Source organism: Perca fluviatilis, chromosome 23 (genome assembly GCF_010015445.1).
Source record: "Perca fluviatilis chromosome 23, GENO_Pfluv_1.0, whole genome shotgun sequence".
Lineage (NCBI taxonomy): Eukaryota > Metazoa > Chordata > Actinopteri > Perciformes > Percidae > Perca > Perca fluviatilis.
The window spans coordinates 7,634,429-7,661,834 of NC_053134.1; the positions used below are offsets into that span (position 1 = coordinate 7,634,429).

The 27,406-nt window shown below is 41.1% G+C and overlaps 2 protein-coding genes across 2 annotated transcripts in view; both read right to left on the bottom strand.

Annotated features, from left to right (window-relative positions):
- Positions 1-8,220: 8,220 nt before the first annotated feature.
- LOC120553252 (zinc finger protein 11-like) lies at positions 8,221-15,475 on the bottom strand. The gene is made up of 7 exons (XM_039791471.1): positions 15,141-15,475; positions 13,374-13,576; positions 12,851-12,952; positions 12,638-12,733; positions 12,378-12,488; positions 11,584-11,707; positions 8,221-11,210 (listed from the first exon to the last, which is right to left on the bottom strand). The coding sequence occupies exons 1-7, from the start codon at positions 15,334-15,336 to the stop codon at positions 8,617-8,619; spliced, it is 3,426 nt and encodes a 1,141-aa protein (XP_039647405.1). The 5' UTR covers positions 15,337-15,475; the 3' UTR covers positions 8,221-8,616.
- Positions 15,476-20,575: 5,100 nt separating this feature from the next.
- Positions 20,576-27,406, bottom strand: part of LOC120553325 (ankyrin repeat and BTB/POZ domain-containing protein BTBD11-A) — a 211,631-nt gene continuing 204,800 nt past the window's right edge. Inside the window, exons 10-17 of the mRNA XM_039791618.1 lie at positions 27,042-27,274; positions 24,772-24,950; positions 24,402-24,507; positions 22,814-22,916; positions 22,640-22,721; positions 22,379-22,447; positions 22,161-22,274; positions 20,576-21,456 (exon numbers count right to left, since the gene is read on the bottom strand). Of these exons, the coding sequence (XP_039647552.1) occupies positions 21,226-21,456; positions 22,161-22,274; positions 22,379-22,447; positions 22,640-22,721; positions 22,814-22,916; positions 24,402-24,507; positions 24,772-24,950; positions 27,042-27,274 (1,117 nt within the window). The 3' untranslated portion in view covers positions 20,576-21,225. The remainder of the gene's footprint in view (positions 21,457-22,160; positions 22,275-22,378; positions 22,448-22,639; positions 22,722-22,813; positions 22,917-24,401; positions 24,508-24,771; positions 24,951-27,041; positions 27,275-27,406) is intronic.

Genomic DNA, 27,406 nt, shown 5'->3' on the forward strand with positions numbered 1-27,406 from the left:
GTGTGGAAAAACAAAAAAAATTTGCATTTATGAGGAAAAGGATATTTATTTCATATTTTAGCCAACCTCCTTAGAGCAAACTACAGAGCCAGATGCTATAGTAAGACTTGATGGCACCTACTGTGTAAAGCCACCCACCCTCATAAGTTAAAGTGAGGGACCCAGTGTTCCCACTGTGCCACGGGGGGGGCAAAGCCCCTGCAATGACAGACCACAGCTTCACACGAGGCCAGGGCTTAAAGAGACTTGTTTCCAGCAGGAACGGCATATCAACACTGATCCAAGCACTGAACATGAGATCAGTGCTGTGACCCAATCATAAAACAGGACACCAGCACGTATCCCAGCATGCTCGGCCAGTGTGTTTAAGTGCATCACAAGCAGGGTCGGATCCAAAGGGGGCCGAGGCTAAAAGACACGCAACAGTTAGGGTTGTTAGAGTGAAGTGGGTCAAAACACAGACCGATCAAACGTCCTGACATGACACCAACAGCACTGAATGGCACTCATGGCACTGAGGCTGCAGAGGCCACTCCTATCAAAACTTATAAATGAGTGGTTTCAAACACGAGGGTTGGGGCTCTTGAAGGGGTCGCAAGATAAATGAGAGGGATCCCAAGTTGAAGAAGAAGAAAAAACTGTCAAACAAAAGGTTTTTTGTTGAGAAATACAGGATTGTTTCGTAAAAATGGTTCAAGTTAAATTATCTAAGAAGGGAAATCGCTCTCACAGTTGATGCAACCTGTGACGAGGAGTCGTAGGTCGGCATTGGTTCATTTTAAAGAGTCACCAGCCAAAATCTTTGGAAAGCATTGAGCTAAATGAGCAATTGGTTGATCAACAGAAACGTTGTGGTCACCGTGGTAACAGCAAGTTTGGTTTAATACTATGGCAAACACTCATTGAGCAGCTTTGTGAGATACACAACAGAAGAGCAGCTGGTGTATCTGTTTACAGTGCAGCCAAACAAATGAATATAGTGTTAATAAAGAAGTCAATCAGTAATAACTGAACCGCGATCTGACTTCATGCTGCACACGGCACGAGTAGTTTTCCACGCAACAGAGCACAGTGAAGTTTGTTAGATAGCTAGGCTAACAGCTACTCCCTGCAGTATTTAAAATGGATCCCTTGATTTAAAAAAATAAACACAGAAAATGATTGTTGTCCTGTTCAATAGTCACATTTTTGATTAATAATATTGGTTAACACTAGGGATCGACCGACATGGATTTTTTAGTGCCGATACCGATTCTTTTTTCATCAGCCTTAGCCGATGACCGATACGGGCTGTCGATTTTCTTGAGCCGATATTTGGAGCTGATACTGATTTTGCTCCCTCAATTTAAATCATAAAAATGGAAACCCTGCCGCACTGGATTTGTTTTCGGAATCTGCTCTGCCATTTCTTTAAAAATACAAAAACACAGATCAGTGTCACTTCTGCAATCATCTTACATTCATATCACCCAAATGATGTGTGCAATGTGCATCATATGGATGGCTGTGCTGCATATGGTTAACTGTGCAAGGGTAAAAGGCTTTCATAAACATCTACAACACAGCATAGATGATGCTTTGCTTGCTGACATATTATAAAACAGATATAATCAGGTCATCACAAAATGTCCTTTGTCAACACATTTAAATAATTTAAGAAAACAATAAACCTGAAAAGTAGCCATTGAAATAAAGTGCTTGATTTGTAATTTAAGACTGCCATGGTCCAGCACTCTGCTAGCGGGGGAGGGGCAGTGCATGGTCTGCACGTGAACTGCAGCAACACAGAGCGGCCTGTGGACGCCTGTCTATAAATAATGCCGGGAAAAAACTATCGGCGAACGCAGCAGCCGCTGCCGATACGTAAAAACGCAAATATCGGCCCGATATATCGGCCCGGCCGATAAAATCGGTCTATCACTAGTTAGCACTAACCACTATAAATACATTACATTTCCTGTGGCTGCTTCAGAATGAAAGCCATCCCACGTTTCACCAGTTGAATGCTTTTTAATGTGAAACAGTAGCAAATGTTCGGTTCGCATTAGCAGTAACTTCAAAGAGCTCTGCTACGACTGCCGGAGAGTGAAAAAACAGTGCAGCTGATATGAGATAAAATTGTTCTGGATTACATGCTAGCCTCGTTTTCCTGTAAAGCCCTCGTAAACCAATAAACCAATAAAAACTACTATATAAAGAGATAATTACTGAATGTAACTACATTGAGTGGCTATTGCAGAAACAATGTGGACCATAAATAGTATACAAAAATGAGGTTTGATTTCGTGAAACTCCTAATCTAATCTGCAACATTTTTGATAATAGATTAATTGTTCACGTTTTTCTTAACCAGAAAAACCAAAAATTGATTGGTACCAACTTCAAAAAGGTGAATATTGGTTTTCTTAGTCTTTTTCTTAGGAAATTGAATACCTCTGGTTTTTGGACTGTGGACTTACTGTGGTGTGAAGAGTAATAAGCAACATTTTTCTTTGTCATTTATGATGGTAAACTGAATACCTTGGGGTTTTGGACAGTTGGTGGGACAAAACATGCGATTGGAAGACATTACTTTGCGTTCTGGGAAATTGTGATGAGTATATTTTTAAGTTTTCAAAGACTAAGCGATGAATTGACAACAATAATTGTAGTTGCAGCCCTGCTTTGCAGCCTCACATTTATACAAAATGCATGTTTGCAGATGGTCGTGCATTAAATAACAAATCTGCATTTAAAATCACAGCTTCTTGTCAATCTTTGAGCAGACTTATCTTCCTCTCAGGACTGCTGCTTGAGACGTACACCGATCAGCGTCCCTGTTTGCCTCCCTGGTGGATTGGGTCACTGTCAAGAGCTGCTGATACAGCGCTGAATATGATGATGATGATGATGCTCCTCCTCTGATTAGAGGGACAAAGCTGCTTTCAGACCAGAGGATGACCTTGTTAGCTTCAGATCAGGGACGGAGCCGGTCACTGATGCCCATAAGCCTCTCTGTCAGTAGCTGATCTTAGATGTGAAATTATCTCATCTTTCACTGACTCTTGACATAAACCCCCCCCACAATATAGCATGTAAATGCTCCATCACAGACTTTCCTGTTATCATTGCGGTATGGCATTATTGATAATTGGCTTGTGCTGTACATCTGCTGATGCAGTAGTAGGAAGAAGAAGGAGAAGAAGAAGGGGGGTAGAGGGGGGCTGACCTTCCCTTGTTCGGCGAACTGTCTTGGTGCCAGGTTTCTCTCTCTTCCTCCCTCAGTCTGACTCTCTTTTCTCTTCGGTTGCAAACCCCCGCCTCTCACCACCACCACCACCTCTCCCTCCTAACCCCCCTGCAGCCTTGTCTAAGGAGACGTCCGCCCCAGTGAACTCATTGACCAGGGAAAGGCTGGTTTTCACTCCCTTCTGGTGTAGAAAGAAGAAAGTGTTCACTGCAAAAAATGTGCATCTCTGCAAGTCATTTTGAACACGAGTGACTTTTAAAGTTTTAGAATCACAAGTTTTCTTCTGTGGAAGTGTTTAAATAGGATGCCATCACAATAGTTCCACTTACTAACCACAGATTCCCACTTTTTAAAGGAGATTTTCTTGAATGTAATGCAATGTTTTTGATTATAGGTAAGGGGGGCCGGCCTTGTAAAGAGAGTTATAGTCACAAAAGAAAAATTATTGAAACAATTTGACATCAAGCAGAGTCACTTTATATTTGGAAGAATCTATATACATTAACAAAAAGCAATAGACTTGCAAAAACAGACACTTTTTGCAGTGTTAACAGCATCCCGTCTGGTCTCTCCTGCCAAACAAATGTCCAAGTCAGAGAGACACGCAGACAGCGGTGCAGAATGCAAATGAATGCGAGTGGATGAAAGTGAGAGGACTGAGGAAGAATTAGAGTGGATGAAAAAGCCAGGGAGAGGGAGGATGGAGGCTGTGTGTGTGGCTACTGCAGGGCTGGTACCCGAGATGGGACGGAATGTGTGAGGCTGGGGATATGTCTGGGCACACACACACACGCGCGTTCACTTGAGGACACACATGCAAGGAAGCGCATGCATGTAAACACACTTAATGAGTACAGCAATCCTCTATTCTTGTGATTAGTCTGAGGGGTTTTGCAGCTCAATGGGTTCACTGTGTTATATTTCCCCTTTTATCAATTGACTAAAACATTTTTTTTTTTTTTACAAAAACAATGAAAGTATCTTTTGCAAGTGATTGTCGGGGTAGTTTTTCTGTGTGTGTATTACTTTCCTAAGCTTTGTGGTTAAACAAAGTGTAGTGCGGGCACGTGCATTCAAGGCAGATATTGTTATCAAAGCCCTGTGCTGTGCCATACGCTGTTCATATGGAAGAAATAAAGGTGCGTCATGGAGCAAAAGCAAGAAATGGGGCACTTGTTTTGATATGCTATGTTTCCGTAGTAACTTGCAGGGGTCATAGTATTTTGGCAAAAAGGCCAGGAAATTCCGTGGTGCCTGTTGATGATCAAAACCTACTTTTTCAAAAATATCTCTGGGACAGTTTAACTGTTTGTGATCGCTGAACATGCTGGCAGTGGCAGCGTTTTCATCAAATCACATCAGTTTCTCAGGAAACTAAACGTGGAGGCTGCACCCCCCCCGCCCATTTACTTGTGATGAAAACAATATAGCCACATTCTCACTGGGACTTCCAGCTGTTATTTACTTTAAGTTTCTCTGTTACCGGTCTGTTCAGCTAATGGGAAAGTGTCTTGTTCTTTGTGGCTGAACAACCAAAAGGGAGGTCGACAAAAAATGGACTATTAGTCTAAAGTAGGTGATTCATTTAAGTCTAAACAATACTGATTAGTTGTGTTAAAGCTGAACTAATCAATATCTTCATATAAAAAATGGATCGAATGACAATAATACGAAAGGTGTTGCTTATGGTGACAAACTGTGACTTATTACCAAACAGGCAGCTGTTTTAAGAAAAAGAGCTCAGATAAACCCATTGTACGCTACTCTACCTGCTCAGCACCAAACGGCAAAGTTAGCAACTAGCTGGTGAACTAATGCCATGTTTCCTCTGCGTGGTACGGCTCTGCTCGACTCACATTATTAAGTACAAGTGGTTTTCTCTCTTTGTTTTCCACTGTGGATAGTACCACTTCAGTGCAGGCGGTGTTTCTTAGCTGATCGGCATAGCGACGCCACACAAAACTGCCTTGACATCTTTTTTTAACGCAACACTGGCTGAATCTTTTCATTGGCACCCACGCAGAGGAACGCCTGCACTATGTCAATTGTACAGCGTAGTGTACGACTTAGTTTTAAGGGCTGCAATGGCGGGTTTGTGCAGGATGTCCCGTGTCACGATAGTGACGATTCTCTCTGACCAATCAGTGGTCTGCAGTGTGTTAACTCCACCTTCTAGTATCGGCTCAGCTCGCTCGGAACTTCGACCGAGGTGGTACTGAAAATAACCGTTCTAATGTATAACAAACTGATCTGGAATGCTTGGTGGAAACACAATAGTGGAGCATTTAGCAGCAAAAGAGACAGATATTTCCACTCAGGAGATGGTGAAGAAGAAAACTTTCTGAAAAAGTGCTGCCTGCTGCAGCTGGAAACAAATCTGACGAGAGCAAATAGACTGAACCGTATAGTAACTATGCTATAAAGCTAAAGCAGGTTAAAGAAACTAAATTTGGTGCTAATTCTCTGTGGTTTCATTACTATGAGCAATCCTACAAAAAGCCTTTTGAATTATTACTATAAAAATATTGGTCCCCAGTCTTTTTGGCTTGATCCATTTAAACTAATCAATTGTCACCCCTCATTAGAAGTTATGGCCTTAATAGTTCTATGAAAGACTGATTTTTGCCTCTCTGATTGTTTCATTTGAAAGATATTTCAAGGCCTGAGGAGGTGAAAGTGTTCAGTATTTCAAAAAGAAAAGCAAAAATTAGAAAACATATTTTTGTGCAACAGAAATACAGTTTTCTTTGTTATATATTCAATCATCTCCTGGCCCCATGACCGCAGGTGCAACGTATGGCACTTCTCCGTGGAGTGTTTATATTATTTTGTCTACCCCCTGCCCTGTACTTGTGACACCACGGAAATCTCGAGACCTGTTAGAGCTTGCAAGCATTCCGTCTATTACAAAATCCAGGAATGTTCCACTGAGTCACGAACAAAAACACAAAACAAACCAATACTTGAACAATAGCATGTACGGTAATTACAGCCTTAATATGCGGTTTGGTAAAACACAACTAATCCTGGAGAGACAAACCACACACAAGAGCCAAATATCCCAAAAGAAATGCACACATTCAGGACTTTTTAGTGTCAGTGATACTGCAGCGAGCTGTCCGTGCCATCCAGCTTTACTCCTAATGTGCTGCCTCATACTGCAATTAGAGCTGGACGAGGGCCTGCGCGAGATACCTCAAAGCATGCATGGAAGTGTACCGTTTGTGCCGTTTACTTATCCCAAGACGAGGAGTGGTTTTGGGGGGTAAGGGGCCACTGCTCCTTGGCTCTCTCCGGCTGGCTGAGGAATGGGTGTGGTGCTCCTCTCTGCCCACCACCTGGCACCGTGGAGGCTATGTCTAGTAAAGAGACCTCTGCCAGGCCTCAATTACGGGGGGAATAATCCAGGACACACTGAAGCAATTACAGCCCCATATAAATCAATATGCTTTGGGTTAAAAAGTGATCTGCTCCCAACACTCTGGAGAGGCTCTGACTCAGTTGGCCTTTGATTTTTTGGAGAGACGGGAGCAGTTTCTCGGGAATAGGGAAGAGATGCTGCTCTAGTCGCTGTGGTTGAAACTGTCACTCAGGCCGAGTAAACAGGTGACACGGACTGTGAGGAAGAGCAGAGGATAAATATTGATTTGAAGTCACTGAGCTTGTATAAACAATCATTGGGAAATTCATGTTGCATAAAGTAAAACAATGCATAAACAAACAAGCTTCCCTGCAAATTACAACGTAAACAGATGTATTTATGCATGCTATCCATGAGATACGCATGCTAATGAAGGATAAACACGGTATTATTTATGTATAAGGAAGCTTGCAGAGTCAAGAGCTTCCAACACAAGCTGAGGCAGCAGGGGGCAATACTGACAGCTCTCCCTCGCTTGTGAAATACAGCCGCTAAGCTGGCTGATGCTCATTATCACTACTATACTGCCATCTTCTGGTTCCTAGAGCTTCTGACAAAACACTAACAAGCATTGCTGAACCTGCTGGGCGCTGAAACAGGATTCAAAAATGTGTTTTGCTTTTACTTTCAATAGATGTTTGAGCTTCACCGTGCAGAACGATGTATGTGCCGTTTGACATCTGCATAAAATCTTTGACATGTACGTACGAGTGGGATTTTGTGACATCACAACTAGTTTGGGAGGCAATCGTGGTCCAGATCTAGAAATGAACATTATTTGCATATTTGTAGAATCTGGATTTTTTTTTATGGGGGAGAAGAAGCTAATTTATTTATTTTTGTGTCATTTTCAATGAGGTATTTGAAGTTTGTTACGGGAAAAAACATCTTAGAAACAAATCATTTAAAGCATCTTCCATAAAACACTTCTGAAGGAGATCTTAAATATTTAATTGTAAGATTCAATAGGTCATGAAATAAGGTGAATATATATTACAAGTATGTCATCTTTTAATCAGTGTGTTATTTTGCATGTAGGGCAATATGGCCAAAATCAGGTCATTTCATAGCTTGAAAACGATATATGTATCACGCCATAGCATGTTTTCTGGCAATTCAATAAATAGTCTATACGAAATAACCACATGGTAAAGCCTGTTTTAATCAAACTGTCTGAACTTAAGTCTTGACAAATTTCAATTTTTTTTTTAGGAACTTTAGTGCCAAATGAACATAACATGCAAGGATCAGTGCAAAGTGCTGTAAAAATTGTCTTAACGCAGTTCAGCTGCTGGTTTTTCATATACATTATAGCCAAATGTCTCATTTAAAATGTCAGAAAACCATGAAAGATGTCTAGTTTCCTAGAGCCCTGGGTGACAACTTTAAATTGCTTATTCTGTTTGACTAACCATAAAGATAATTAATGTACACTAACAGAGTTAAACAAATAGTTGATCATCTGGTTGATCAACTGTTGCCAATTATTTGTTTGATTTCCTGTCACTGGACTCTCAATCGATAACCTTTTCATCACTATTATTTAAATAAAAAAAGAAGGGAGCAAAAATGACATTCAAGATAAATTTATTTCAAAAAGCCATGTAAGCTGAAACAATACATTGGCCTTCAATATATACATGCCTCATAGATCATCAATATGCTTCATAGAACATGTGAATCAACACTGTAAAGCAACGAGGAGGAAAAAGAAGCAACTTACAAATTGGTAAAAAAAGAAGAAAAAAGAAATTGAATAAAGAGCAAACGAAGAATGAAGTGTTTTGAAATGATGACGATACCAGCTCAGAACGTGTGTGTGTGTGTGTGTGTGTGTGTGTGTGTGTGTGTGTGTGTGTGTGTGTGTGTGTGTGTGTATGTATGTATGTATGTATATATATATATATATATATATATATATATATATAAAAATAATGAAAACAACCTGCATGAAATACAAGGATTTCTACTGAAATTCTATTCTCACTTCGTTAGCGAATGATGGTTCGACTTTCACGTTGTGACTGAGCGAGTGTTCCCAAAGAGACTTTTTATGGAGGAACGCCAACCCGCACTCCTCACAGACGTAGCTCTTTGGCTTCCCGGCGTGAGTGCGTCTGTGTTTCTTCATGTGATAGGACAACCTGAAGCCTTTATCACATACGTCACATTTGAATGGCTTTTCTCCTGTGTGGATGCGCATGTGCGACTTCAGATATCCCGACTGAATGAAGGCTTTCCCGCACACTTCGCACTTGTACGGGCGCTCCCCGGTGTGATAGCGGTTATGGAGCCGGAGCTCGTTGGCGGTCAGGAAGGTCTTGCCGCACACCGTGCACTGGTGTGGCCGCTCGCCTGTGTGGATGAGCTCGTGCCTCTTCAGGGACGTCTCCTTCATGAACTGCTTCCCACAGCTGTTGCAGGGATACCTGACGCCGATGTGGATTTGTTCGACGTGGTTCGTCAGCTGCAGCCTCGTGCGGTAGGCCATGTCGCACTGCGTGCAGGCCCAGGGCTTCTCCTCGGAGTGGGTTCCCATGTGCACCGTGAGCTCGGAGGCCGAGCGGTAACACTTCCCACACTGCCAGCACAGGAAGGGTTTCTCCCCGGTGTGCTTCCTCTGATGAACCGTCAGACAGTTGGAGGACCGGAACTTCTCTGGACACATGCTGCAAATGTAAGGGAACTCTCCTTTGTGGATTCTCTGGTGGATGGCGAGGTAGGAGAGCTGGATGAAGGTTTTGTCACATTGTGCACAAGGATACGGCCCGGTGAACTCGTGCTGCTTCTCGTAGTGTTCCCTCAAGCGCCTCAGCAAAGTAAAAGTCTTATCGCACATCGTGCACTGCATCGGCCTGTGCATGAGCTTGTGTCTCTCAAAGGCGGGCTCGTTGGCGAGTATCTTGCCGCACTCTTTGCAGTAGAGCGGATCGTGAATCCTCTGGTGCACTTTGAGCATCGTCATGCTCTTAAACTCTTTCCCGCAGTCGTCACATTTCATGATATCGCTCACTTCCACTTTGCAAACGTTTTGTTGGTGCTCCTTCAAAGCGGACGGGTATTCAAAGTGTTTGCCGCAGTTGGAACACCACACGGGTATTTTCAGGGTTGGCCCCTGTTGTGGGTCAGTGGTGGGGACTTCGCTTTGGCTGGGCCCAGCTCTCTGCTCTTTTTTCCACGAGAATCGGGCGATTTTCTTATGACAAATGGCATAAATCTGGTGTCTTTTCAGCCCGTGCATGTGTTTAAAACGCTTCTTGCAGTGGATGCAGTGATAAGGGCGGTCCTCTGTGTGACACTGTATGTGCCTGTTCAGTGTTTTGACACTGTCAAACGCCCGAGAACAGACAGGACACACTTTGGATGATTTTTTCTTGACTTTTTGCACAGGCGAAGGAGACTCTTTAGAAGTGCCTGCCGGTGCATCCAGGTGTATTTCTTTTTTATCAAGGTTACCTGCATCGGCTTCAGCCAAAATCTGTTCCACCGTCTTGCTCTGCTCCTCTCGGATTCCCTCGTGACCGTGAATAATCTGATGCTTCTTCAACGTGTCCTTGTACTTGAAGCCCTTCTCACAAGTGAGGCAAATAAAAGGACGCTCTTCCGTGTGAGATCGTAAATGCTTTGCGATGTCTGCCGTGCAAGGCAGGACTCTGCTGCAGATGGGACACACTTTGCCCTCCGTCGACGCCTCCGATGGCGGCTGTGGATTTGAGCGCTGCGGCTCTCTCTTCTTCGGCCTTTTCAGCTCTCTGCTCTTACAAATCTCCTGCTGGTGTCTCTTTAAGACATAAGGATTCTTAAATTTCTTCTCACAGAAACAACAGTTATACGGGCGGTCCTCTGAGTGGGACCTCATGTGCCGCTCCATGTCTGCTTGACGGCCAAAATACTTCCCACACAGAGTGCAATTTTTGTTTTCCGACATCTCAGAAGTGCTGGGATCTCCTGCGTCCTCCTCTTTAGCATTGTTACCGATCTCATCCTTCTCATGAACGCGCATGTTGTGTCGGTTCATGTCGTAATGGTCCCTGAATCGTTTGTCACAGTTGGCGCACTTGTACTTGAATTCCCGATTGGCTGAATGAGTTTCCTGGTGTCGTCTCATGGCTGCAGCCCGCAGGAAAATCTTATTGCACACAGGACAGGTCTTATTATTGGGGTACTTCCTTCTTTGCCTCTTAGCTGTCGTTGATTCTTTTTCTTTTACAGCTTTTCTCTTTACCTGGAGCCGTTTGCTTTGTTTCAGTGGTTGAAAAGCTGCTGGCTTCAGAGCGTCACTGACATCCTCAGTTTCATCCACATTTACTTCATCTTCTTCATCATCATCCTCCTCCTCCTCATCAGGATCAACCAAACCTGACGGCGGTTCTATCTGTATGTAGTCCAACAGTGTCACAGTTTCACCTTCCACCTGAACAGTCATACAAGCTTGCATATGCTCCGATGAAGGCTGTAACTGTATTTGGTCTGCATCAATTACAACCTTTTCCAGCTGAGGGAGGGAGAGCGAAGAGAGGATGCAATTCCCAAAGGAAGAAGGAATGGTCTGCGTTTCATCTGTGGGGAAAATAAGAATCCCATCAGTTTTATGGTCAGTGGCTATAAACAAACAAAAATAAAACGTGTTTTATTCTCAAGAACCCATAGTTAAATCTTACATCCCTCTGCCATCCATACACATAGTGGCACTGAAATTGAAGTTGTTTAAACTTATAAATGATTAGATAGTGGTCTCACTTATATAATAACCTGTGCAGAAATTAAAGTTAAAAATAGGTTCATATTGGAATACAGCATGTATATAATAATACATGTTTTTGTGAGTGTAATATAATAACGTATGTATGTCTGTATGTATAATAATTATAACTGATTGAATTGAATGAAGGTTATAATACTGTACATGCGGCCCAGATAGACTCAGACTCACCAGATAAATCAAAATGTCCCAGTGTTGTGTGGTAGAGGAGGACAGTTTTCAGGTGCTGTGGGTCAGGAACAGAGTGCACACACTCCTCCAGGGCAGATGGGACGGCACTCAGCATGGATGCAGTCTAGGGAAGAGAAACAAGATTACAGTAAGAAAAAGTAAATACAAATTGAGCTGAAGACACACGCTCATCTGTCTTACTTGTATGTTTTAAGTTGGCTACTCAGAAATGTCTGTCATTTTGTCTGTATGTTCACAGGGCAAACATAAATGGATATAAGAGAGTATAAGCAATATAAAAAACAACATGCTGATGGGTTATTCTGAGCTTTAGTAATGTCAAACAAATACTGATAGTGAAAAACAGGAACCAAAGGTATTATTAATAGATTTTGGGGATGTAAACATCAAAAAGTATAAAAGTCAATGAGATTTCATGAGTAACACTGTGGGCTACAACTTGAGCCCTATTGTTTTGTTTACAATTTGGAACCATTAAAAGTATGCCGAATTATCTATTAGCAGTTCCTGTTGCGATGTACCAATGGATGTACAGACAACGATCACTGAAATACTTTGATACCCTAGAAAACTTTGAAATGTGATGCTTCATGGCAAGTTCTGGAGTTATAAGGAGCATCTTCTTTCTATGATTTCTAAGCGGATGTATGGTGTTTATTTGGCGATCAATATCGGAGATCATGATATCCTCTGTAAGTGTAGACCGGATCCAAAAATAGGAAACAGAAGAGCTGACTGGTAAAAAGTTTAGTTTTCTACAGCGGTTCCAGTACCTGCTGAATATCTGGTACTGGAAGAAGCTTCTCCAGTCTGGACAGGAAGTCCAGCATTAGCACCTGTAGAGCGCTGTCATAGTCAGGCCCAAAATCCGTCGGAAAAACATCCTGGAACAAAGTGTACAGTTTAATGTTCAAGTGCCCTCACAACCACTGCATATTATACCGCATATTCTGAAAAGAATAGTATAAAGAAGGTCATCCTATAAAACATAAGTTGAACATAACACATACATTCAAAGAAACAAATCACAAACCTGGAAAAACCTCTCCTTCTCTTCAGCGTCTTTTAACAGCAGTTCAATTTGATCCACAAAGTTGGATTCTGGAAACTCAACCTCTGCAAAACACGGCTGGAAGAAAAACATGTACAAGTGTAGTTTAAGCAGAAGTTTTCCATCAAATGATCATATTATTTATCATTTGATGACAGCCCTGCTGACCCACATATTGCATTTAAAGAGGCTAACCTGTGCTGCCCAAGTGGATACGAGGGTCTTGATCCGCTCCAGGTGCATCTCGATGGTTTCTGTATCGCTTATCTGCTCGGCCCGACACATTTCAAGAACCACCTGCAACAAAACGTTTCCCTCAGGGTAAATACTCCTGACAGTACAGCACCTGGAAATGTTATTCACTAACAGCAGACACACGAGAGCCAGAACTGGGGAATTTTAATCTTGAATAACCCTTCAGATGAGACATAGAGTGTCTTGCAAGTAATGCTGACATTTTCTGTCAAAGAAATATTAAACCCCTTCATCAGCTTCACCTTTACTGTCTGTCAGGCAATAACTTAGCTTTTTATGGTTTAGATGCTGTGAATTTGTATGTCATTACCAACTGAGTCAAAGGGGAATGCAGACTGCTTGCTTTGACAGCTAAACATCTGCAAGGGAGAAATGAACTGCTGTGGTTGTCGGTTAATGTTTACTTTCAAAATCCATCAACTGGCTTTGCCAAACACACAATTGTAATATCCCACAGTCTTACCCGCGCTCTGAGCCCCAGGAGGAGTTGAGCTTTCTGGTCTGCATTCAAAAGTTCAGGTACAATTTCTGAAACTGTGCTGATGAACTCCTCCACCATCCCATAATCCTGCACGCTGCCCCTCTGGACGGCCTGCCACATGGCTGCAGAAACCAAGCGCAGAGGGGGTATGAAGAGGCGAAGAGACGGCAGCAGAAGAGGTGAATCTGGAAAAAAATTCACAATGTCAAAATCTGAATTTAAATGATATTGAAATATGTTCAAAGTTAATAAAACTTTTATTAAAAATTGAATATACATTGTTACCGTTTATACAAAAAGTATTTTACACAAGCTCATTTAATATTTTGAATGAATTACACACAAATAAGAATAATAAATATTTATTTTATAAAAAAATTAAATATAAAAACAGTAGATATTTATTCTCATTACACTGTTTCAGTAAAGAGTTTATAGGAATTTCATGGTCTAGTGTGTGTAGTCTTTAGTGTCAGAGGTTTATTCATGGAACTTTCTGTGGCAGCGAAACAATGTCCATAGGCTATACTGTAAAAATAAGACAAATGACTTATATTATATTAAAGGGCTTTCATGACCAGATTAATTCATCTAGTGGCACACTGCCAAAAACATTTGGTTACAGGCTTCTCTAATGTGAGTAAAAACTGGTTTTCTTAGTCTTTTATCATAATACATTGAATATATTATTATGGTATTGGACTGTATGTCAATGAACAAAACAAGCAATTACGTCAACTTAGGTTTGGGATATTGTGCAGACTATTTTTCAGCATTTGCTTACATTTTATGGACAAAATGATTCATGAAACAAAGCCCTACTTCAGTATCAATAAAGTACAGTACACACATGCTGATTACACATGGCAGCTTAATTATACATTGCCTGCAACCCCAAAACCAACCAGTGGTACTATGCCGGAACCTACATGACGTCAGGTTTAATATATGTAAGTTAGTGTGTGGTAGCTAAATAAAACACACGTTTATCTATTTAATCTCAATCTAACCTGAAATAACGACTAAGTGATTTTTCGTCGGTTTTCCATCATATTTCCAAACTATTCCAACAAAACTTTTAACTAATTACGATATACAACAACCAGCGACCCTGGGACCCGGGTCAGTTACCCTGGCGTGCCACAAAACTCCCAGTGGTCCTGGTTGCCTTCATGGACTAACAACTGTGTCGTAATTATGACTCACCACCACACATGACCATCAAAACAAAGTGGCAAATATTGCTGCAAATGTCTGTGCTACACAAGTTGATATAATGGTAATGTAAATGTGACATTACTTTTCCTTTTGGGCATTTTGTGTTTTCCTATTTTAGCTTGACTTTGAAACGTTAGCTAGCGGTCTTGTATTTTTGTTTTTAGCAACTAGCTAGCTAGCTTTGCAGTTTTAGTTGAAGCCCACAAAGGCAACGTCAGTTGCTAGCTAACTAACGCTTATCTAGCTATGCCAACAGTTAGTTGCCACTAACGTTACGTTAAAACGTTTCTATCATGATAAAATACCAGTATGGATTAACTACCCAGCTAGCTAGCTAATAACTAGCTTAGCTGAGGCGAAGCTCCATCTGATAACTAACGTTACCGCACACATCAGCTCGCTAGCGCTGTACACAAAGCCACCGCCATCTCAGAGCGGGGTACGCCATGTTTGAAATCGGGCGCTCACATTCCAAAAGAAAACCCGATAGCTCGCGATGGGTGGTATATGTTTAAATTATCATTGACTTACCGTTTTCAGCGCGATATGGGCTCTCCATTTTACCTCGGAAAATAGTCAATGAGATGAGAAAATTAACTCGGGGTTGTTGCGAGTCGACGTCCGCCCGACCCTGCTGTGCAAGTTGGCGGGGAGGAAGGGCGGCTCGATATTCTGTTCGGAGTGCGCAGGCGTAGTCAATGACATAGCTACGATTCAGTAGTTTCATTCAGTAGCCGCGGTGTATTGCGGGTTCATGTCCACTCATACGACCAGCTATGACATTTCTTATGTTACCTTTAGTCTAGAAAACAATGGTGTGTATTAATTTGACCAACTTTAGGGTTGCCTGCAGAGGAAACATGTTGTTTTTCTTCGCCTTGTGAATGTCAGGCTTACATGGAGCTGTTCTGGTGATTACCGCCACCCGATGGCCATTTGGGGAAACGAACAATAAGCCCTACTTCATATAACAGAAACGCCTTGATGAGTTACTCTTTTAGCTATTGTAGATTGTAGAGAATAAGTATGTATTCAGTTTCGTCGGAAAATTAACCCAATGTCGACAAAACCAGGGATTATTTTCGTCTGTGATAGACATTATATATCACAGCTGCAACTAACACTTATTGCAATAAAAAAGAAGCAGCAAATATTCACATTTGAAGAGCTGGAACAGTGATTTTTTGTTGTTGTCATTTTTGTTTAAGAAAAAAATACTTCGATTAGTTTTCAATGTTGTTGCAGTTTAAATTCCTGTTGTTCAACTCATCAATTAATTAAGTAATTGTTCCAGCTCTGATATTTGATATATGTGTTGTCTTCAGCATAAATGAATCTACCATGTAGCACCATTTAGTTACATCAGGGACAATTCAGCTTCAGCTTGAGGTCAAAGTACATTAAAGTACAATCTGAAGACTATGTTTTGTTAAACAGAAAGAGGTTTTTCCTCAGCTTTACAGGTTTCCTTTCTCAAATGTTATCATGGCATGTACTAATCAGGAAAGGGAAGACGTGATATAGTTCAGCTTCATGTAATACGTGGTATTATATGATGTCATGTCGTTACAGCCTGTTACAACCGATATTTACATCCAAAAATTCAGACATATTTATTTATTGTGGTGTAAAGAAAATAACATATATTTCTAAATGGCCTAACTGTAAACCTAATGTATCTATTCATATATATAAATAACTATTATTGAACTTGCACAGCTATGGTGGTATATTTCTTTCATGAAGGAATGTTGGTAGGCCAGTTCCTCCGTTGGTGCAGTGTATTTCTGTGGAGACAGGAAAAAAAAGGAATCCCCAAAAAGGGACTCACAGCCAAATTCTCCTCCAGACTTTTTATGACCTTGTATTTTTCTTCATCGGTCTGACTGCAGACAGTCCACTGGCTGTGTGAGGGAGCTGTCATGACTTTTAGTACCTTGAGTCATTTGCTCGCTAGAAGTAAAAGGATCGATAAAACACCCTGCTGCTGGGCTCTGGCCAGATTTCTCACATATTTATTCAGGGGTTGCTGCAGTGCCCTTGTAAAAGAATATTGTTATTCCAAACCAAGTCTGCTTTGTTTGCTTATATTGTGTTGCTTTATAGTGTCCCTAATTTTGCTCCACATGTTTTGTTCAGCTTCTTGGGAAGTTTTATAATATATAAAGCAAAAAAACAAACAAAAAAAACAGACCATACGGTTTAAACTCTGGTCGTTTATTAGCTGTCCACAAAAGCATGTCATGGAACAACAGAAACTGTAGCACGAGTGTAACATTCCTTTTTGTTGTTATACTCCACCACATCCCTGCTTCTCACACCATGTATAATTTATATTATATATATACTGTATATATATATATATATATTTTGTACAATATACATGTTCTCATCGAAGGAAAAATAAAAGCAAAAGTTCATCACCCATCCCTCCCGTAGATTTGAAATCTAGTGAATATCCCATGCATGTTTCCACTGCGTCTAGGAGAAATGTTGTTTATTACCAGGAACAAATACGCAGGCAAATAAATGCTCAGACAAATTAAGGGGAGTGTGTTGTTTGACAACGCTGGTGTACAAAGCACATTCTCAACAACATTAAACAAGAAGAGCCATGCGAACCGACATTTACTCTACGGCTTTGACCCAGTTTTGAATCAGAAGCGCCAGCACAGGGGCAAGCTAAAGTTAGTCATTTGCTAATGGCATCACATTAGACTAGACTAATGAAAAAACAGAGATTAAGTCTTTTGGCTTATTCTCTTATTCTAAATATTGAGCTGCTATTTGATCACAATAAGACTAAGCTCACTGTTAAGATACGAATGCTTTTGTGTGTGTGTGTGTGTGAGTAACACTGGCACAAGAAGTGCTTGACATCATTATGAACCTTTTTACCTCTGTGGAGACAAAAATGGTTTGCATCTTTAAGTTACATTTCACCTTTATAGCACACTTCAGTTCAAATGTGGGCATGTGTGATGATTCAATAAAGCGAAATATGAATTATTTCAACCAGAGTCTAAATAAATGATCCATCTTCATTAAAGCCATCAGGGTAAGATCAACCGACTGGCAGCCTATAAGTTAGAAATATTCTTTTGAAATGAGTGAAAGACATTTCAAATAAAATACACCATGGGATGTCAAAAAAGTATAAACAAAAATAGTAAATTTATATTTAGTTTATTTTTTCTTCCAGTCACTCATTTGTCTGTTATGTGTCTTTCAATTCACATTTATACTGTAGCTCTATATCCTGTGGCATATTATTCACTGTGCTACTCAAGAGTAATACAGTCTCATGGAAATATTGCTTAATTTCAAAACTTTAAAGTATCTTTTTATATCATCTTTTTCAGTTTTGTAAAACAAAATAGCTGTGAAATGTAAAATAAAATATATAGTGCTATGTATGTAGGTAAGAAAATAAAGTCGTAGGATAATATCTATTTAATTTTCTGTAACTATTTACAGAACTTAAAACCAACTCTTACATGCCTATATGTTTCTCTTAAAATGTGTATTTTTGGCCCAAAACAAATATTGAAGTAATTTTGAGTGTGCTACAATATTTTAAGACTTGTCTCTTAATCTGTTACAGTTGGATTAATGTAGAAACAACATCACAAAGTATGAGGACACTTTAGAGACATTTGCATTGTTGGAAACAGAGGGAAGCATCTTTTTTTTTTTGGTTTGTTGCTGGACTGCAGATATTGCACATTTTGTAAATATTTTGTTACATTCATAAAACGTGCTGTAGGTTCTATGATTTTCTCATAAATTGAGATCTGTATTGTGTCTGAGTGAGAGGGCTCATGGTACAGTCAAACAACAGGGCTGATATCCCAGAGGCTCCTGCTGAATGGCGGGTTCGACGTTTGGTCCTTTTAGATTTGATAAGTATTATCTAATGCACGAAAAATGCAATCATGTGGAACAAAAGGTTAAAGATTTCTGTACTGAGTTTCTTAATGACACAACATTTTGGTCACAGATGTTTGTCAGGCAGGAAATTCACAATGTGAAACAACACATCTTTGTACTAAAGCCAGAACAACCAATACAAAGAAGGGGAGCAAAATCTCAAAACGCCTGGAACCATTCCCACATTAATAATTGATTTAAAAACCAGAATGTGACGAACAATATCTGTCAAAATAGGTGGAATACAAATGAAACCAGGTTATGAAACTTGGATTGGTTATTGTCAGATCAGCCTGCCCTATCGGGACATATATTGTTGGTTTCAGGTGTTTGAGATTTGGTCCCTCTTATTTTGGCTTTAGTATAAAGATGTGCTATTGCGCAAATTCTAAACGAGTTTTAATAAAATCTTCAAAAGAAAACGCTAATTAATGTGCATTTCCACCAACTACTGTTATGTGAATATTAGGAGTTGAGATGTTAAAGCTATAGTGTGTAGTTTTGTCGCCCCCATGAGGAATTCTAAGTAATGACAACAACACTGTCGGCGCGTCCACATGATACAAGCCTTCCGTGATCGCGTGCAGCCCCCACCTCTCCTCCACACAGTTGCTAGTAGCCAAGGAGGACACGGAGGATTAAAAAAACATGATGGACTCTTCAGAAGAGGTCATTATCTTCACTCGAGGTTCTGCGCGGGAAAGTGACCGGACGCCACAATCTTCTGAACATAGTCATACTGAGAAATCCAGAGAGAGTTGTCTTAATTCTTAATTAGCTTTGTAGCAACTCATTTGGCAATGGCTTGAATGTAACGGACGTTCATTAATATCAAAAAGTTGGTGCCGCTAATTTTACAGTCGGGTGCCATTAAACCATTGCAGAAGACAATGCAACAAGATTACGTGAAATTATGTGGAAAACATGAAGTGAATATGGCTTCTCTCTATCTTTCTGCCGCCATTTTTTGTCTCTTTCTTCATTATGACTTATTTGCTAAGCCTGTTATTTTGGTTTTGCTTTAATCAACTTTTCCACCTCAGGCAACTGTGAAAACCTTTTTCCGATAATTCAACTGTTTTTAGAAGTTTTTATGCACAAATTGAAAATGTGGATGGGATGTACTTCATCAGTCACTAACATTGTTGTGTCTCTAATAAACTCAGTGCTGACAGTGTGGGAATTCAACCTTTCTTTCACAAAATTGATGTTCTTGAGAAATTCAACTGAGGTGAAGCCTAAAACAGAAAGTGACTTTAAAATGTATATTGTGATCTACCCTGATTATTTGGAATGTATCAGAAATAGCGAAATAATTGAAGGGAACATCCTTTGACTGGACTTCAACTGGAACAATCAACACCGTGCTCAACCCTAGAGATCTACACAGAAAGCACACCTAAAGCGAAACGGAGGATTCAAACAAACAGATAAAACATGCAACTTTGCATAAACAGACACATACAGCAGGAACAAACTGTTCAGGGAGCACATTCAATGAGAGTGGTGTCATCAGCCAAGCGAGTGTAGGAGAATACTGTACATCAGTTTACAAAAAAAAAGAACGACCAGCACGATGACTTTAAGGACGTATTTACACTTTGCTTTAAATATCTTTAAAGAGAAAGTCCCTGCCAATCAAAATCCATCTCCATATCCCACGCGGTCAGTTTTGCAGTGGCTAGAAAGTTAATAAGCAGCGTTTTCCCCCTTGCGAAAGTGGTCCGTGAAGTAAGCTCTGCATAAAAAGCAATATCAGGGCAGCTCAGTTGAGAAGGTGTCATGCAAAAAAAAGACGACCGTGTTCGTGGAGCTCTCACAAGTTAATTTCCCAGTTGGACATCCATGTTTCAAGCATACGTCAGCATAGATTTCACTGAGTGGGCCAGCTTTAGTTTAATCAGCGCTGCAGTGTCGGCCACGGTGGAAGTTCCTGTGATCAGTTTGGCCTCTGCACACAGTAGATATAACACAGTGAAACGTATCCAACATAGAAGTGACAGAATGAAATGTAAAGAAGTTCAAACAAGTCCACCTAAAGTCCGCCTGCTGGCATTGCTACTTTTATTGGTTGTATAGTAGGATTATATTTTGGCATTGTGTCAAACTTTAAACTGCAATGGCATCCACTTCCATAAAGTGATGTTTGTAAACCTAAAGTCTCATATCAGAGATGATGAGAAAGCTGCTTTTATTGAGTTAAAATTCTACTCTACCTTTTTAAGCGAAAAAAGGTGTATAGAATGTATTTCATGCATGTACCCTATATGAAATACAAAAGGGTTTCATAATCACGATTAGGTCTAAGTGATACTGCTGGGTTGAGTCAGTTCTGTTTTTGTCTTTTTTTGACAGTTTTTGTTACTGTAGGGGTGTGAAGTGATCAGTGGGAGCCATTAGGACAACAGAGTTCAAGCCTCTGACAAAGCGAGAAAGTTCTCTCTCTGATTTTGTCAAGTATGCCATCATTAACCCTCGGGAGGGAGGGGAGGTGGTGGTGGGGGGGAGAGGGATGCTGCAACAGGCAGAATTAAAGGGAATCCCTGACATAAAAACATCCGACAGCCCCTCTCTTCAGCAGTGGGGCCAGGAGGGGTGGATGGGGCTGTGTAGCAGGGCACTGGACGTTAGAGGTGGTGTTACATGGATGCTGCGCCTGGATCGGAGGGCTTCGGAGAGGATGACGTCACACCACGGAGCCCTTGGAGGTGGAGAGGTGGATGGAGTGGATGCGCGTGGCCAGAGTTTTCTCCAGGTCGAGGAGGATGTCGGAGCAGATGCCGGGGCTGGACGCAGGGCTCTCTGCAGGAGGAGGTTCGTACAGCAGCTGCTTGAAGCCGTCGAGTTCAATCAGCAGCACCATGTTCTTCAGGAAATAACCCTCGATGAAAGCTGTGAGCTCCGAGGCACCGAGGAACTACAGCGAATTAAGATGGAGAGACAACGGCAGAGAGTTTTTAACTATTCTGAAGGGTAATTTTTTTTTTTTTTTAAAGCATCTTCAAATTATTTTGATAGTACAAGTTTTATTTGTAGGAAAATGAGGCCTTCCTGGTCAAAATTGATGCAGTGTCGTGTTGCTTTTAGAGGGCAGGGTTATTGGCATGCATTGCTGTTTGCCACAGAGTCTTTTTTGATACTCCTACAATAACAATTTGACCACTTTCACAACAACACGTCTAACAAAGACTACAGAGTCTCCAGCCATGCTAGCAGCTCTGTGAGGCTGTACTTAGGCATAGCAGTGCTTTGTGCTGAATGCTAACTTTAGCATGCTAACATGCTGATGTTTAGCATGTATAATGATGGCTATGTTCACCAGCTAGTTTCTAACTTCTGAATAAATAAAGGTTAAATAAAAAAAGATAAAAAAAAAAAGTGAGTCAAAAGATGCTAAACTGCAGAGTCGGGTGATAAATCATCTATGGGTTCATCACTATGAGCAAAACCTTTCACATACAATTAGTTATGTAATCCATTATTGATATAAAAATGTATGAACACCTTAACTTTAAATAAAATATATTTTATAGACAGTGTTGTTTTTGTGACAGGTTTGTATTCTTTTTTTTTATTATTATCTGCAATTGCTAATTTGTTGACGTTCTGTTTGAATCTCACCTTGGCATGTTTGTAGAGGTCCACACAGGTTTCCGTGGTGATGTTCTTGGAGCAGATGATCTCACAGTGTCTCTGAAGGGCCTCAAGTTGGAAGAATTTGGCGGCAGACAGGAGCTGCAGGGAACAGTACAGCCACACAGAATGAGGCACAGGAGTTGGGATTAGAAATTCTAATACTTGCACTGTTGCTCAGCAGGCTTTGGTTAAGTCTCTCTTACCTCCATGACTTCAGTGTTGCGTATGTGCAAAGACTCAGTGCCTCCACAGTACAGATACTGCATGACCAACTGAAACACAGAACAGTACAGGGTTCAATCTATCGCATCATTTCTGTTGTTTATTCACAGTTTTGGTCTCTGTACACATCTGTTGTACGTCTGTCCGTCCTGGAAGATGTTAGTTGCAGCCGTAACGGACTGGATTTTAAAACAAAACCACAACATAATGACAGTGGGTTTAGAGGACAACTAAATTCTTACATGGAAAATATTGTACTTGACATGGCTGATCTCGATACAGGTGTTCTCTGCTGCGGGCCGGTTCTGGAGCAGTGACTTGAACCTGGATGAAACAGGAAAAATCATGGCATTTATTTATAGCTAGAAGAAGAAGATATAGAAGAAAAAACAATAAACAGCAAAATTCTTCTTTACCTGGCTGAAGCTGTAAACAGCAAAACTTTATGTGCATAAAACGGTTTCCCCTCCACCAGGAAAGTGACATCAGACATGTCCTTGTTGTTAAGGAAGTGGGGGTCTGAAGAAGAGGACACAAAGATGCAATAAAAACAGCCAAATGAGGGGCGCCTGGGTAGCTCACCTGGTAGAGCGCGCCCATATCCTATAAATATAGGCCTAAATGCCCCAAAAATAATCTAAAAAAACTAGCCTCCTAAACGTTGGATGCAGAGCAAACGATTAATTTAATGTGGTCATTAATTACTCTGAGTGTGATTCATCACTCAGCTATCAGTGCAGCATTATCAAAAGATAATAATTCCCATTTCATTAGTATTCTAAAATGCAGGCAGTTGAAATTGATGTCCGGTTCATTGAGCTTTTTCTTAAAGATTATCCTTGAACATCCTGATAAATTAATTAGCTGTCAAAGGTGTTTAAAGCATTAATTCTCTCCACATACAAAGTAAACCAGTTGTCATTTTATTCTAAGCCTGTTGATCAAACACAAGGTGGTGCTGCAGCACAGTCACTGAATGTTTCAGTGCCTCCTCATGCTTGTATTACAGTATATGAAAAAATTAAAATGAGTAAATGTCTTTGACCTTCCCAACTTTTAAAGGAGCTTTTAATACCAGATCAGACTGTTACATCACATCATTACAGACATGCAAATGCAAATACCTGCTTCCAAATCATATGATAAATGTTTGAAGTTGTTCAAAGTGAGTTTATAACGTCTCCCGAAAGCCTGCAATCGCATACGAAAACATTCATCACTGCCTACAGCAGGCAAAGAGAAAATATTTAAGACTTTTATAAATTACATTTAAGATTTTTATTAACTTCAAAGACCTTTTTTGTTGTTGAGGAAACTGACTTGAATGCTTTTTAAGGCTTGTCGTGACTTGCAGATACCTTCAAAGAAAAAGCTAATCCCAAAAACTACAAAAGACGTAATAATGTATATATATATATATATATATATATATATATATATATATATATATATATATATATATATATATATATATATATGTAGCCTTGGCTATATCAGCTCATAAATGCATGCTGGAAAACAAAGTCGCCACTTCACGAACTAAAAATCGGAGGAAAAAAGGAAGGAGAAAGGATTTCCTAGTATAAAAGGGATATTTTGCTGATTTAAATCCAGCTCTGTGTTATGGCAGTGTGAGCACAGATAAGCGGTGTTTGTCTTCCCTCCGTGGCTGCAGTGCAAGGTTCTCCGAGCAGCCGAGGTCTGCCGTGATCCGCCGGATGACGCAAAACGCGCTGAGATTTGCACTGGCGCAACGGAGAGAAGCCACACACCTTATTTAAACACGCTGCCCACACAAAGATGACACATTAAAATGGAAAAGTATCCCTTTAAGCAAAGTTTCAGTGACCTCACCAGTTGGAGACATACAGTATTGGCCCAAAAACAAGAATCTCTTGGCCTGACACAACCCAGCTGTCAGTCCCTCATCACTCATCTTCATTTTATGCAGCAAGTACAAGAAAATTTTGAGCAACAGTCGCTATTTTTAACTCGTTCTCTTACCTAAGCGCGAGGTCTGCTTCTTCTTGATCTCTGTCAGTTTAGGGATGGGGAAGGGCCCGTAGCACTGGGTGAAAATGACTGACAGCTGCTGGCTTATCACCTCGTTCTGCACACAGACACCAACACAAATGAGGACGGAAACTTTATACAGAGTAGAGTTTTCTGGCCTCTGTTTACCATGAGCTTACATTTTATGCAAATGTATGATAATATGGTTTGGAGTGCAACTAAATATATGCAAAATGAGTGTTAATGTCACCCTAACACACGAGGCACAGGACACTTTGTATTCCCAGCAAACCAGCCTTACGTTGTCTGATGTTTCAACAAGCATTTTGTTTACATGAAGATGAAAGAAAGCCCCGGTGACCTTGCTGGATCGGAGGATCTGGAACATGAGCGGCAGGCCGTGCGTGATGAGCTCCTCTGTGTACTCCTCCTCCTGGATGCAGCTGAAGTCTTTGAGCAGGCCCTGGATCAGCGGCCGGCGGTGCTGGATGAAGCAGGTACGCAGGGACTCGAGCCAGGTGTGCAGTGTCCAGGGAACACCTGGGAATACCACCACACGAACAGTGAATACACGCTTGTGCATGGCAAAGCCGATCTAAGACAGAGCAGTTTCAGGGGCGAGAGAACCGACCATGTTTCCATCACTTTGTGGTGTTTGTGTGAGTTGAAGGGCGATTGCATGGTGAGTGTTGGATTAGTGGAAAGTCGGAGGCTCCGGCAGGAATATAAAGACAACACTTGAATGTAGTTAAAGAATGTCCAGTTGAACACAGTATGATGAGTACTGGATGATGTATGTGAGATTTACATAAATGATGACATGACAGTGATGGCTTTGTGTATCAACAGCTCTGCTGAAATGATAAGTTGATTGATGGAGTAGAAAGTTGTTGTTGTTTTTACAATTTTTGTAAGTGATTAATAATTTATCCATTTCCAACTTCTTAAATTTGAATATTTGCTGTTTCATTTAATTATATATTTGCTATCTTTGAGTTTTTAGACTCTTGGTCGGACAAAACAAGCAATTTAAAGGCATCAGCTTGGGCTCTGGGAACTTATGATTGGCATTTTCCACAATTTTTTCATTTGAAAGGTCACTGTGGACCTTGAAAACGGTTGTTCACAAACAATCTCACCACATAGTCCATTAAGAAGCTACAGCCAGAATATGGTTAGCTTAGCTTAGCACAATGACTGGAAACAGTTAAGCTTTGATCATACTTCAGTACAGACATGGACAGCAGCCGCACTCACATTTCTATACATACTACTGTCGGGAGTTTGCATACGCTAGTCTCGCTTTGCCAGACCTTCCTCCACAGCGCTGCTGAGGAGGGTCTGGTGAGTACACACAGCATTCCCGGGACGGGAGAAAAATGTGCCCCACTTAAACCAATCAAAATTGTCATGGGTGGTGCTAAGCATCGGGAAAAGCCGCGGTGCCCCTGCAAAACAGCCTCAGGAAGGACCTTGTTTTGGTGGAACGTGTACATTCAAAAGTTGTTTTAGTCGTGCAACAGAAAACTCAGATTGGACAGATAGTCTAGCTAGCTGTCTGGATTTACCCTGCAGAGATCTGAGAAAAGGTTAACCATAGTCCTCATAAATCGACCAGAGTTGAAAATGCCAACGCAAAGTAAGCAGAAGGCAACGGATATCTGGCCTTAATGAGTGAAATCCGGCAACGGAGCAATCCCGGAAGTGGAACGTCAAGGATATAGACAATATGATGGCGTGCTCCTGACAGCAAGAAGAGGGGTTCTTTTGTTTGTCGTATTTGGCTGAACAACATGAAAATGTCAAAAAAGAAAACAGTGTGTGACTTTATGGAAATAGGATCAAGGACGGAGAAAACAGTACACGCATACAGTGCACAAAACGAGGGTCCAGTTTACTTTTCTAGCACATGTAAGGTTGGCGCCTCTGGTGCGTACAGCCCATGTGGGCTGCTCGAGGGCATCAGCACAGGGGTCTGTGCAGACCCTCGCAGACGTGGGCAGATGATGAAATTAACGTCACTTAAACCCTCACGGAAACCATGAATTCACTAACAAAATCAGCTTACCAGCATCTCTAAAGCTGGCTAATTAACACATTATATCTCTCCATTGTTTAATCTGTACAAACACCAAAGTAAAAAAATGAAAGTCGCGGTTTTGCAGGGGGTTATAATGACATATAACATGTTTATTAGTGAGCTTTAGAGGAGCTGGTAGGAAGATTTTGTAACTTTTGTACAGAGCCAGGCTGGCTGTTGCCCGTTTCCAGTATTTATGAAAAGCTAAGCTAACCGGCTGCTGACTTCATATTTACCGTACAGACGTAAGAGTGGTATTAATCTTCTCAACTCTCGTCCACAAAGAGAGTATTTCTCAAACTAAAATCTTACAGCTGAGTAAACTCCATCTGCTGAGGATTATTGTGTACCTTTGACCTGAGCTATTATCGCCTCGGATATAAAAAGTCCTTCTTCCTGCAACTGTTTAATGGTTGGATGAGTGATTGCTTAGAGTGTGTACAGGACAGCACAGGACGGGACAGGCACAGCGTGAGCACATCTCCAGGACAGCTGGAGGCACCAGAGAGCGATGCATGTGTGCCAGTGAAGCATGTATTAGTAAATCTGACCTAAGCTGCGGATGTCTATGGTGATGTCCACATGGCCGTGCTCTGCGCTATGGTACATGGCCTCTCTCAGGGCCCTCAGTCTGGCCTTTCCTGTTCGCAGCGTCCCTCCGCCGTTGGCCTGCGGCGCCAACCTCTTCACCGCGGGATCTGAACTCTCGGCCAGGATCTCCTCCAGGGACAGCACATCCCCTTTTTCTTGCTCCGACTGGGACAGGAGCTTACGAAATACATTCCTAGAGGGAAAGAGGTAAAATAAAATAAAACCCAGACATAGATTAAAGGCAAGCAGAGTGATAAGACACAGTGACAGATTGTTTTATGGTTAGGGCAAAAGGGAATCAAGCTGTGGGGAGGGGATGACAACA

Bases quoted from the DNA above. Each gene is read 5' to 3' on its own strand.
- LOC120553252 (XM_039791471.1), bottom strand. From the start codon at position 15,336: ATGAAACTACTGAATCGTAGCTATGTCATTGACTACGCCTGCGCACTC. The intron at 12,953-13,373 runs GTAAGACTGTGG...GTTTTGTTGCAG, and splicing joins TCCTGGGGCTCAGAGCGCGG to GTGGTTCTTGAAATGTGTCG. The intron at 11,211-11,583 runs GTGAGTCTGAGT...TTTTCCCCACAG, and splicing joins GGGACATTTTGATTTATCTG to ATGAAACGCAGACCATTCCT.